This window comes from Mizuhopecten yessoensis, unplaced genomic scaffold (genome assembly GCF_002113885.1).
Source record: "Mizuhopecten yessoensis strain PY_sf001 unplaced genomic scaffold, ASM211388v2 scaffold5989, whole genome shotgun sequence".
NCBI classification, from domain to species: Eukaryota; Metazoa; Mollusca; class Bivalvia; order Pectinida; family Pectinidae; genus Mizuhopecten; species Mizuhopecten yessoensis.
The window spans coordinates 94,429-109,038 of NW_018406324.1; the positions used below are offsets into that span (position 1 = coordinate 94,429).

General features: G+C 39.3%; 1 protein-coding gene across 1 annotated transcript; it reads left to right on the plus strand.

The window, feature by feature from the left end:
• Positions 1-1,267: 1,267 nt before the first annotated feature.
• Positions 1,268-3,049, plus strand: LOC110451414 (apomucin-like). Its single transcript, XM_021499413.1, has 2 exons — positions 1,268-1,316; positions 1,719-3,049. Exons 1-2 carry the CDS (start codon positions 1,268-1,270, stop codon positions 3,047-3,049), a joined length of 1,380 nt encoding a protein of 459 aa, XP_021355088.1.
• Positions 3,050-14,610: the final 11,561 nt, after the last annotated feature.

The window sequence follows — 14,610 nt, forward strand, 5'->3', positions numbered from 1 at the left end:
ATAACCGAATCACGTAATCTACGTAGGGACCCAACAAACAGGTTATAACCGAATCACGTAATCTACGTAGGGAACCAACACACAGGTAATAACCGAATTACGTAATCTACGTAGGGACCCAACAAACAGGTTATAACCGAATCACGTAATCTAAACGGGAAAAAAATACACAGGTTATAACCGAATCACGTAATCTAAAGGGGAAAACAATACACAGGTTATAACCGAATCACGTAATCTACGTAGGGAACCAACAAACAGGTTATAACCGAATCACGAAATCTAAAGGGGGAAACAATACATGGGTTATAACTGAGTCTTCAGAGAGAACCAACACACAGGTTATAACCGAATCACGTAATAACGTAGGGAACCAACACACAGGTTATAACCGAATCACGTAATCTACGTAGGGAACCAACAAACAGGTTATAACCAAATCACGTAATCTAAAGGGGGAAACAATACATGGGTTATAACTGAGTCTTCAGAGAGAATCAACACATTGGTTGTCACCAAATCTACAGCGCGAATCAACACACTGGTTATCACCAAATCTACAGCGGGAACCAACACACGGGTTATCACCAAATTTACAGCAGGAGCCAACACACGGGTTATCACCAAATCTACAGAGAAAACAACCACACTGGTTATCACCAAATCTACAGCGGGAACCAACACACGGGTTATCACCAAATCTACAGAGAAAGCAAACACACTGGTTAACACCAATTCTAACACGTCTGTGATGTAACGACGGTTTTCATTGATTAAGAAGAGTGCATTATTGAGCTATATACCATGCGCGTGCTAATAACCAATGCACGTGAAATAGTGCGCACGCATGCTGTTCCAACAATGTCCCCGTATTTTTTCATGAATTAACAAAAATAGCATAACTGTCTGGCGGGATCAAAATATTTGACAGGCCTGCCATTCAAAAGATTACATGGATCTAAAGTCCTAAAGTATGTGGGTCCGTGCAGTGAAAATGGTTTATTAATTAGTGACATTTAAAATGTACAGGTCTGAAGACAAAATTGTAAATTATTAATTACTTCTGTTTTTACTTAACTGGGTAGTGCCGTACACTTCACGATGTGTGCAGTGTGTGTATGTACTGTCAAGCGTTGATTTCATGTTTTGACGAACGATGTCGATAGCGTGCCAATGTTTGATTGGTTGAAATAAACATCGTATCTGACGTCACAAGTGTTCAGGTGTTTCTGGTCTTCAAAACGTCATCTGCTTTCAAATTATCAACATGGCTTCAAGTTCAAGTCGAGCATTCGCCTACAGTGTACATACCGTGTGTGAAGAATAATGTTGCAAAAAGTAGCATCGGTCTAAACAGTGGTTGCAAAACACAGCTGTCCGGTGAAGTCGGTGAAGGTGAAGGTCACGGCAAGATCAGCCAGTCAGCGACTTTCCATCACGTCATGGCAACCAACTTAATATGCCAACTCATAACAGGCCTATCGTATGATGTTGTATCACTGGCACTTCCAAGAAAATCCGCTTGATATCGGTACGATGATGATGGTTTTAGAAGTAATATATAGGGATTCGAAAATCGGGATTCGAAAATGTTGGAAAAATTAATTAACTCAGGTCGTAGCGGCCTTCGTTGATTATTTTCACCAACATTTTCTCACCCTCGTTATATATTCCACCATAATGAACGCACATATGTTGATTATTTCTTAAATATACAGCGGGAACCAACACACGGGTTATCATCAAATCTACAGGGAAAACCAACACACTGGATATCACCAAATCTACAGCGGGAACCAACACACGGGTTATCACCAAATCTTCAGCGGGAACCAACACACGGGTTATCACCAAATCTACAGCGGGAACCAACACATGGGTTATCACCAAATCTACAGAGGTAACCAACACACGGGTTATCCTCAAATCTACAGCAGGAGCCAACACACGGGTTATCACCAAATCTACAGCGGGAACCAACACACGGGTTATCACCAAATCTACAGAGGTAACCAACACACGGGTTATCCTCAAATCTACAGCAGGAGCCAACACACGGGTTATCACCAAATCTACAGCGGGAACCAACACACGGGTTATCACCAAATCTACAGAGGTAACCAACACACGGGTTATCCTCAAATCTACAGCAGGAGCCAACACACGGGTTATCCTCAAATCTACAGCAGGAGCCAACACACGGGTTATCAACGAATCTAAAGCGGGAATCAACACACGGGTTATCACCAAATCTACAGCAGGAATCAACAAACGAGTTATCACCAAATCGACAGAGAGAACCAACACACGGGTTATAAACGAATCTAAAGCGGGAACCAACACACGGGTTATCACCAAATCTACAGCCGGAACCAACACACTGGTTATTACCAAATCGACAGAGAGAATCAACACACTGGTTATCACCGGATCTAAAGCGGGAACCAACACACGGGTTATCACCAAATCTAAAGCGAGAACCAACACACGGGTTATAAACGAATCTAAAGCGGGAACCAACCGACGGGTTATCAGCAAATCTATAGCGGGAACCAACAGACGGGTTATCAACAAATCCACAGCGGGAGCCAACACACGGGTTATCAACGAATCTACAGCGGGAACCAACACACGGGTTTTCAACGAATCTAAAGCGGGAACAAACAAACGGGTTATCACCAAATCTAAAGCGGGAACCAACACGCGGGTTATCAACGAATCTAAAGCGGGAACCAACACACGGGTTATCACCAAATCTAAAGCGGGAACCAACACACGAGTTATCACCAAATCTATAGCGGGAACCAACAGACGGGTTATCAACAAATCCACAGCGGGAGCCAACACACTGGTTATCAACGAATCTAAAGCGGGAACCAACACACGGGTAATCAACGAATCTAAAGCGGGAACCAACACACGGGTTATCACCAAATCTACAGCAGGAATCAACAAACGAGTTATCACCAAATCTACAGGGAAAACCAACACACTGGTTATCATGGCAAATACATATGATAACGACCCATGGTTTATCACAAAGTTTTAGCAAACATATTATCAACAAATCTACAGCGGGAACCAACACACGGGTTATCACCAAATCTAAAGCGGGAACCAACCGACGGGTTATCAGCAAATCTATATCGGGGACCAATAGACGGGTTATCAGCAAATCTACAGCGGGAGCCAACAGACGGGTTATCAGCAAATCTATAGCGGGAATCAACACACGGGTTAGCATGGCAAATACCTATGATAACGACCCACGGTTTATCACATAATTTCAACACACACATTATCAGCAAATCTATAGCGGGAACCAACAGACGGGTTATCAGCAAATCTGCAGCGGGAGCCAACAGACGGGTTATCAGCAAATCTATAGCGAGAATCAACACACGGGGTAGCATGGTAAATACATATGATAACGACCCACGGTTTATCACATAATTTCAACACACACATTACCAGCAAATCTATAGCGGGAACCAACAGACGGGTTATCAGCAAATCTACAGAGAAAACCAACACACTGGTTATCACCAAATCTACAGCGGGAACCAACAGACTGGTTATCACCAAATCTACAGCGGGAACCAACACACGGGTTATTACCAAATCTACAGCAGGAATCAACAAACAGGTTATCACCAAATCGACAGAGAGAATCAACACACTGGTTATCACCGGATCTACAGCGGGAACCAACACACGGGTTATCACCAAATCCAAAGCGGGAACCAACAGACGGGTTATCAGCAAATCGGTATCGGGGACCAATAGACGGGTTATCAGCAAATCTACAGCGGGAGCCAACAGAAGGGTTATCAGCAAATCTATAGCGGGAATCAACACACGGGTTAGCATGACAAATACATATGATAACGACCCTCGGTTTATCACATAATTTCAACACACACATTATCAGCAAATCTATAGCGGGAACCACCAGACGGGTTATCAGCAAATTTAAAGCGGGAACCAACAGACGGGTTATCAGCAAATCTATAGCGCGGGGACCAATAGACGGGTTATCAGCAAATCGACAGCGGCAGCCAACAGACGGGTTACCAGCAAATCTACAGCGGGAGCCAACAGATGGTTTATCAACACATCTATTACGGGAACCAACACACGGGTTATCAGCAAATCTATAGCGCGGGGACCAATAGACGGGTTATCAGCAAATATATAGCGCGGGGACCAACAGACGGGTTATCAGCAAATCTATAGCGCGGGGACCAACACACGGGTTATCAGCAAATATACAACGACAGCCAACACACAGGTTTCTGAATCAGCATATCGATTACATCGAGAACAAACACATACTACTACCGTATCAGTAGGGGGCGGGGGTAAGACGCTTGTTACCATGGAATCCACATTACGAAACATAACGGGTAAGGAAAACGACACATTGTTTCCACAACATGTACAGAGGAAGCAACCAACGGATTATCACTGAGCCTACAGCGGGAATCAACACAGGGCTTTAATGTCATCTACAGGGAGTAATAACACACGTGTTATCACGGAGTATAACAGGAGAAATAAAGCATCGATTATCATATAATTTCCTAGGGAAAATATGGCGGGAATTATCACCAAACCTAAGAGAAAAACAACTCACTGGTTATTGCGAAGTTGGTTGTATAGGGTTTAACGTCCAATCAACACCCAGGGTCATTTAAGGACGTGGCTCGATGATTGTTGTACATGTTGTGTATACGTTCAATTGCGCTGGATGCAGGGTATATTGGTGTTATTGCTCTTTGTGACGACACGGATCTGATGCTGACTTTATAGTGCTATATCACTGAAAATTCTACGCCGAGGGCACCACGCACATAACTCTGCCCGGTCACATTTTACTGAAATCGATTTTGGCGAAGAATAAAGGGGGAACAACACATGGGTTATTACTAAATCTACAGATAGAACCGACACGTCACTGTCACTGAATCAACAGGGGGAAAACAACGTGTTATCATCGAATCAACGTGGGGGGAAACACGGAATACCACCAAATCAACATCGAAGATATCCACAATGAAAGCACAAGTGTCATCAAAAAATATATAGGGGAAATAAATCACGAATTACACTATCAAGGAATCATCACCGAATACACACAGGGTCACTTAGGAACATAAAGGGGGGACCATATACGGGTTATCATCGAATCTACTGTAGTGAGGGTGAGAGGGGACAACGCACGAATACTCACCGAGTCTTCAGTGTAAACAATACACTGATCAGCATCAAATATACAGGGGAATACGTGTTAATGCAGCGCATGGATCATCACGGAAACTACAGGAAGGTGTATCACGTGATATACAGGTTGACACAACAGACAGCTTAGCACGTAATCTAAAGGAGGACACAACATATGAACCCTCACAGAATCTTTGCGGGCACAAAGCATGGGCAATCACTTTGAACAGAGGACAACATTCATTCACATACTCCCGTCCTTTACCTGAAAGGCAGTGAATTAATTTGTTTTTATTTTCTGCTTAAATGGGGATTTACTTTAAAACTTTTAGCGCTGTTCCGCCACACTCTCCCTTGTACGTTTAGTCGCCATTAGATTAGTTCCGTCACTCTATTTTAGGTACCGAGCAGCAAGCGGCCTCCTCTCTGTACAGTTTAACTCGTCTGTTTTACCAGTTGTGATAGATATACAGTGAAAATACCGTCTTCAACTTAACCTTGCAAACAGACAATTCAGATGAATTCTATCAATTACAGTAGTGCCAACCGTTAACCCATTGCAATAAATCCGGGCAGCAAATCTACGCCTCCTTCTTTTTAATTACTTCAAACGATTATGTGTTTCTCTGTTTAGAAGGCGGTCGTGTTCTTAATTACATTTGTTAACACTGGCTTAAAAAAGATTTTCCAAACATAGAAAGAAGGGAAAAAAATATCAGCTTAAAATGTGTCGATTTAAAGGTTGCATCATTAAAGGTAGCAGAAAGAAAGCAGGAAATAAAAGTAATATTTCCAAATGGTAAATTAATGATTTTGTAATATTTCCCATAAATTGTACAGTTTATAATTAATTAGCTATCTTATATATTACATTCGTATGTCTTCTCCGCCCCAGCAATATTATAACCAAATGATACTGATAAAATTACCACAACTCGGCCAACATAATTTTGGCCGACTTTTTCCTGAAATTGGCTAACTTTCAACTCGGCTAATATGAAAAATGCGCCAAATAGAGCGTGGACTTCATTCGGAATTTCTCGTGGTTGTTAGTTCTTTTTGACGTACCGTCCCGTGTCAACACAAACAACAACAATTGACATGATGGAGGGCAATTGAAGACATAAACAGGTATGATGTTCTATCCGACATTGATTCTACGGATAAAGAACTGATATTACTCTTGAGAAATTAAAAATTTAGAGAATGCCGACATTGTTCCCCCAGCAGCAGACGACAGTGACGCTCGGGCTAATATAACAACAGTAGTAGGAATATGTTTGTATTTTTCAGAAGACAGCAGATAATGTGGAAAGTATAAAATAAAATTGTTTTACATTTTTATACTTGAACTTGTGTTTAAATTTATGTATTCAAAATATTCACTGTTAATTAATAAAAGTGTCATAAATCAGCTGATATCATATTGGCCCTTGGTCTGTGATATTGGTCCGAGGCCGAAGCTTCGGGCCAATATGACAGATCGAGGTCTAATTCCTCGGCCAATATGATATCAGCTGATAAATAACACTATAATATGACCCAGGCATGGCCTGGAGAGAGCGCAGCTCGTATATTTTTTTCAATAGTATAGTATAATTTTTGAATCATAGCATTACCCATTTTAATACATACAAAATGTACCTGTAATTGTTTGTTTTTTTATAATATACTTGAATCTGTTGCTGGGCAAAATCATTCAAAACAAATTCCATGTAAATATACTTTAATAATCCTTTTTTATATTATCAACAAGAAATCACCCTGAAATTTAAGTCCGCGTATTCAGCGTCTAAAATACGTCGTGTGCTAACTCCAGCCACAGACATTTGTAACGAACCCCTGTGCTCCAGCTATGTCTGACAGCGACGTCGCGGACGTGTCCGAAGAATATGGAATGGCTGTGGTTTTGAATCAAGGCACACCATGTTTTGGGCGGGCCACCGAAGCTTGTCTGCTATAAGATCTTTTAACAGGTCCCTTTCAACAGAACAGAATAATTCACTGTCCTCTAGAATCTTAACTAGCGTCCGTTGCAAGTGGCGAAGCAGGTAAAATCGTCCCGGCTCGACGGCCAGTCCCCTCATCGATAGTAACACATGCCTTATACTCAAACGATGTGCTATTCCTGTTGACACCTTCGATCGACACAAGAATTCAGCCAACAGCATCTTTTAAAACGTCATCTGGTTTCTAAGGAAACTCCACATTTCACGAATGCACTTTCTATCTCGTTGGAGGTCGAACCGCTTCATTGCCTGATGATCGTACCGCTGCACAACCGTTTTTTAAACAGTCAGCTTTGTCCGCGAACACGGAATAAATTTCTGACTTTTTGCAACTAAAATAGTTTATATCGAATTTTTGTTTTAAATTTAGATCTACTGTCAATTTTTAAGATAATCAATGCTTGTTCAACATGCTGGTAATGTAAATTAAATTATTAAAAAATATGCAAAGTGGAACTATTTGTTTATTGCTCAACTGTGTATTTCGTCACCGTTGACAACGCATCATCTTTCCCGCGAAAAAGGCTGTTCAATTAATGTTGTTTTCATGACGGTGTTTTGCTTTTTAATGTGGAAAGAGATATTTTTTTCTGAATTTCAAATATTAAAAGTGGATGTAATAGAATGTAAATATAAGGTTTGAAATGCAACTTTTTAACATTTATGAGGGTATGCTAACGCGCATCATGGAAAATGTATGAACGGAACTGTGTTGCATGTGTTAACATAAATGTTAAAAAGATGCATTTCAAACCTTAATTAGAACCTATGCCTTAAATAAACGAGGCTTTCTTTTTTCTTCTGGCCTGTATGGTGAGACAAATAAGATATGCCTGTTGCTCAATCCATCTGTCTTTTGGAAATAAAATTGTTTGAAATTGAAATATCAGTCTTTTATCAGACACTTCGGTCTTGAAACGTCGCGACACGTTTAATACGTACATGTACATTCTTTATGTCCGACTGGCCAATTTGTCAAGCTATGACTGAACACCCAGCCGGTCTTGAAACGTTGCAGCACGTTTAATACGTGTCTGTGCATAAAGTAAAACCTTCTCCTGATCAACACGGGTTCCAGTTAGCATCGCTTTTATTTTCTATGAAATTTTAACCTTGTTCTTAAATTACATTTTACTAGTCTTACACAGACAAATTTCCCAGCGGAAGCTTACGTTATATTATTGCAGCAACTTGTGAAGGGAAATGAGATATTTTGGGTTTGAAAAGCCATCAGCTAACAAAATACAATTTGGTCCAAGATTGTTTTTATATAATATGCCTGCTTCCTGTTGCTTTTCGTGTCTTGCGATTAATTTCCTCTTCAAATTACAGGGAGACAGCGTACTGGTGACTAATGGATATTGGAGTGCATGTACTCTGTGTCAGCGTGTTACTGTTAATGCATTTGAACGCAACATGTTGTATTAAATGATAAAAGAATTTTCATCGTACAGAAAATGTTTGATCGTATTTCTATACATATATCACACAGTCGTTGTTCTCATCAAGCATAATTACTTTGTAAACCAATATGAGGTCGGACATTTCTGACCCCATTAGCATTGTACCGTTCGGCACGTCGTGATCCTGTTCACTGTTGCCACCACTATAGACATTGATACAGAGTATTGTAAACTGTTGTATATATTACAGATTCAGACAATGTATATGGTTCTGGGCAGCTATATATAAAATACCTTCAGTTGACCGTACTAATGTGTGAATGCGCCTTCAGAAGGAGGTCACTGACCATTTAGGATCACCTGGGAAATGGACCACATTATCTAGAAACGATTAGGAGCCGGCGACAAACACCGAGAGAGTTAGTATTGCAAAAAGCATGGGAGAAACAGGATGAATTACCCTGTACGAAACACAACAACATTTTGTGAAATTTACGTTAACTGTCTGCATTTGAGATCTCAGCTTATTGACCGTCCGAGTCATTCTAGCCCTTTTTATCGCGTCGATCGCTTACAATTCGGTGAAAATTGATTGCAAGAATGATCGCTTTTATGCCTTTCGAACACCTTTAAGTAAAAGTGTTTTCATGTCTCTTTCGCTTTGCTGTTTCAAACTACCATTTAAAATGTAAAGCATCTTTTTTTTTCTACATTCAAAGTACATAGGCATGAGGGTCGAGGCAGCATCAAAACAAGATGATATGCACGTGAATTGCTTAGATCAGTGTTTGAAATGTATCTTAAGACTGTGTGCTTGTTCTGGATATCACATACTCGAAACAGTCCGTATTTTATGTAAACATAGAGAAGTTTCAAATGAAACGTAAATAACCGCTGATATAACGTCAAAATTCGCCATTTTCCTATTGTAATATGTAACGTTATCGGGTTCCGCGTTTGATTAAATAAATATTCAAAATTAAAACAATGTGGGCCGATTCTGAAAATATTTCAAATTTAAATCTATTACAATGCTTTCTTGAATTATACGATACCAGGAAAGTCGATGTCGTTTTTTGAAAATAGCAAAAAATACAAGAAACCCACATATATCATTTGTGTAATATTTCTTGTTGTTTAAAAATCTTTTTCCTAAATGAAGATAAAAATAATACATTGGCAAGTTAGCGGCAATAGATGATATTTTATTGACGGCAGGATTCAGAATATGTATAATATCGTAACGTTAAATTCGAACACATCCCACATCACTCAGTTCATTTTGGTGTCGATGGCTTGAATACTAAGATGCGGGGAATTGATTTTATTTTAACATATTAGCGAGAACATATTATTACGTAGTACATGGTGACGTTACGTCAATCACTTTTAAGGAAAACACCGAGAGAGATATCTAATAAAGACATCGATGTACTCGAAGCAAAAGATGACGAAACGTGTACTAGTTTTCCACGGCATTTTAGGTGTGCAATATTCGAAATTGACCCTGACATTTTATTTTATTTCTAAACATAACAAAAGAAATTGTTTACAAATTTGACATATAGAAAACAGGTACTTTCAACACAAAGAAGCATTTTTTCAAAGGTTAAAAAAACATTACTAAATGTATTCCATTTGAGATCACAAAGGTAATTTAAAGACGTGGTTGATGTGTGTGGTGTAAGCGTGTTTGGTTTGATTTTGTTTAACATCCTATTAACAGCTCGGGTAATTTACAGTCGTGCCTCCATGCGTGTTGTGTAAGCGTGCATGTGTGTATGTGTGCCGGAGACAGGATATATTCGTGTACTTGATTCCTTGTAATATCGCGGATCTGATGCCGGCTTTATAGAGCTATCAGGTTGAAATACCAGGCGAAAGCACCCAGCACAGCATTCTGCCCGGTCACATTAAACTGACAACGGGTGAACCAATTGTGGCCGTTATCCTTAAAGGGACATCACGCTGAAATATATTTTTGATGATTTGTTTTAGATACTGCATGAATATATCAAGTGAGTATCCTAATGGAAAATTACGGTCGGATTTCGTCGATACAAACATGTATAAAAAAATATGTATAATTTCTAATAGAAGAGGAGATTCCTTATCCTGTCTGGTCAGACAATTTGTTCGGGAGTTGTTTGCGTCACATCTCATAACGCATGCGCATAACACGCCTTTTCATTGTGTTTCATGTAGCGAATGAAACCCGTTACCGCGTCAGCTACGGAGCGCATATTTGCCAAATGGTAGAAAGGGATAGTTTAAGAATTACGTTACAGAAGCATTACTGCAGGTGGGAAGTATTCAAAGGAGAAAAAATTGCCCTAACAACAAGTACGGTGCATGTATTCATCCGGATAGCCGGTACGAAGTTGAATAAAGATGAAGTAGAATCGACAGAAATGCTGTCGTTGTATTTACAAGCATTTACCTAGCTAATACGTTTGTTTTATTTGGAACACAGCTGGGACATTGTTATATAAATCGGCATGTATCATAGATAATTTACTTTGCAATTCTCTATACAGTAGTGTATGCGAAAGGCAGGGATATAGGTGACCGGTTAGTTTGATTTTACTATGGGAACCTCCATGGGATAATTATTGTGATGTTTTACATTTCTGTTCTCGCCTCTCTCGGTACTCGGGGTCACATGAAATGCGTGCGCTTTTAGATTTACATTTTTCATGTTTTACAGTATTTTCGGGTCTAGTAAAATGGTATGATTAATGATATTGCTGAAGTAAATAGAATTTGTTTATTCACATGCAAGATGTAAGAATACCAACATGACGGCTCAGTATGATAACGACTGAGGAGGGGGAACCTAAATCGGATCATATAACACACATACTCAAGTTTTAATGTGTCAACAGTTCATGTGTTCACATGATGTTGACTTAGAGTGCAAGACAAAATTGAAGTGGTCAAAGACAGTGAGCTGTAATGAGAAGTTTCACAAACATTTCTCGTTTCTAATTACATGTCAGTGCATACATGCACTTTATGAAAACATTTGAAGACAGGGTATTCGTCCCGTTGATATTAAGGTTTGACCCATTGTTGAGGGAAGGATATACATAACGTGTTTAGCCCCGTACCCATTTGTACCGGTCTCAGCCCGGTAGAAGAAATTTCCTCTAAATCTGTATATAAATAATGCCGAGATGCCAACAAATATTTCTTCATTTGAATATTGGAATGTGTGCAATTAACTTCTGATGATGAATCTATGTATCATATTCATATGGATCTGACATATGTTGCGATGTGTTTTCTTGAAAGAAAAACGTGTACAGTTTAGTTGGTTGTTTTTGTGGGGCATTCAATTTCGGTTTATTTGCGGTCACCAAAGATAGCACGAAATGATAAACACAGTGAAGAATATTACCGTGATTGTACAGAAGAAAAGACAGCTATTCCCTTTAACTGCAAAACACTTTTGAAATAAATCTCATCACCGAGATAAAAAAGTACCCTCTTGGATTATTTTTACCTTTTCGTATTTAATTCCCACGAACTAATTCTGATCCGGGCAAACGTATCATTAAACAACTATACAGAATATATATGGGGAAAACTTTAGAATTTTTCTTTTTGGTGTAAACATACATAATGTAGTTCCAAATCTAGGGTTAGGTTCATTTAGATAAAAGTTTGTTGGCGAGCAGGGTTATCAGGGTTTGATTTAAGATGAAGGTGAAATTATTATGACAGTTTATCCCTAACATGTGCAAGCGGTGGAGCACCAACTGCAAGTTCTAGACTTGAGTCGGATCAAGCATCTTCAAAACCCAGCCTCGCTTCGCAATCTCAATCTTTTTTCCTTCTCAAACGCGCGCTTGCAGGCTAATTACTGAGTAGAGATAATTCTAAAATTATTGTAGCGTCAGCAAAGTTAATTTTGATTGTTTCCAATTATTATCAAAATAATCTAAGGACCACTTTCCGGTAGTATCTCACTGAAATCATAAACCGAAAATGGCAGTATCGCACTCAATCCAATCACTTTTTTTTTTTTAGAAAAGGCTTTTTTTTTTTAGAAAAGGCGCCCCCCCCCCCCCCCCTCCCTCGAAAACACAGCTGAAAGGAAGGGTAACTAGGTCAGAAAAGACCGCAGGTTTCGGTTTTCGTAATTTTACGGAGTATTACCTTTGGTCTCTTCGTTCTAAAGATGGCAAAACGACAAAAACTTCTGGTGGGTTCAATATCAGTCACCTGTTATTCTATAGCGTCTACGAACCTACCTGCAACTCAAGCAGATGATAAAATTTGTTGCAAAAGGCTGACGCTGGCGAAACCAATAATTGGCTGGTGATGTTCCGGATAAACCTCGATGACATGAATTTACGAATCTATCACATATCGATGTTATTGTGGAGCTAAATATGGACAGAATTGCACTTTAGTTTGGTGATTTTTGGAGTTAATACAAGTGACGTGGGCGTTTCAAGTAGTACGACTGGTTTAGCTTCCGTTGCTTTGGAAGTTTGTGACGTCTTCGTTGCTATGGGAGTTTTTGATGTCTTTTGTCTTTTACTTGATTGCCGTGTTTCATGTCTATTGTGTTTTGCAGAGTTACGATATTTTCCTGTATGTTGACGACGTATTTGGTACATGTGTTTCAGTGCATGTACGGCTTTTTTACATGCGTGACGTGTTAATGATGTTTCATTTGCTACCGATGCATTTTCAATGATCATTTGTTTTGTTAATACACATGATGCAACGTTACCAGCAATTTGCCTTTAAAATCGAATAAATACGACAGGAATGCACCTAATGGCAATGTCAAACAGCGAACTACAGCGTTTATAAACTAACTAATTTTGACATCATGCGATGTTTCCTTGATTTCATCTCTAATTCCTTCTATCCCGAACAAAATCTTAAAACAAAATATTTATAATTGATCATGCTGCGTTGTGTGTTAAACTGACAGGGGTGACATGCCACTTGTAAATGCCAACTAATGGTAAAGTGCTATTTCTGTGTGCTGATGTTTGTACCTCAAGCACACGCCATGATCTAGGCGCATGCCGTTTCTTTAATCCGAATGCTATTTCCATTTACAACATCGTAAAACCAAGCCCCTGTTTATCGTGTTTGGACATATATTTGTTGCACTATTCACACCCATTAGCAAACCCAAGATTAACGTCCTATTAACAACTTTGGTCATTTAAGGACGTGTCTCAATGTGTGTTGTGTATATGCGTGCATGTGTGCCGGAGACAGGGTATATTGGTGTACATATACTTGCCACCCTGTGATAGTGCGGATCTGATGCCGACTTTGGAGTGATTACTGAAATACCATGCCAGAATACAGCATTTTGCCCGGTCACATTATACTCACCATATAATTACAATTAGAACTTTAGTCGTACACCAAAGGTCATATTCAAGTTAAATGAAATAAAAAAAAAAAAAGTTACTCAACAGGTTTCCCGTTGAAGAGCTATGTACGAATTGCAAACACCGAATAAAAGATATCGAAAACATCTGGATTGTCCCTTCAAAAGCACTGTTCACTGATGAAACATCAAGATTATCCATTCAAATATAATGTTTACTGTACGACACACGCATACATGCACGGATATCAGTACATAAATGCCGTTCAATGAATGTCAAATACAAAAGGTCTGTCAGAAAAAACACACTTACTGTAAGGCAAAACTAAAATCACCTTATGACACATACAAGGATTGTCAATACAAAACACTGTTCATGTGTAAGAATAATGATGTCTTGATAAAGTTTCAACGCGTATGTATGTTGACATGTTTAGAAAAGACTTTAAAGCAGTTATATAATAGACTCCTGCAATGTCTAAAACTTACGTTCCCGCGTTTGTAATGTAGGGTTTCTAGATATGTCTGTTCTGTGCCAATGACAAAAAGTTAATGGATTTTCTGAAATACACCACTGACGTATTCCTGCAAAGAAATAAAGTATGTTCGA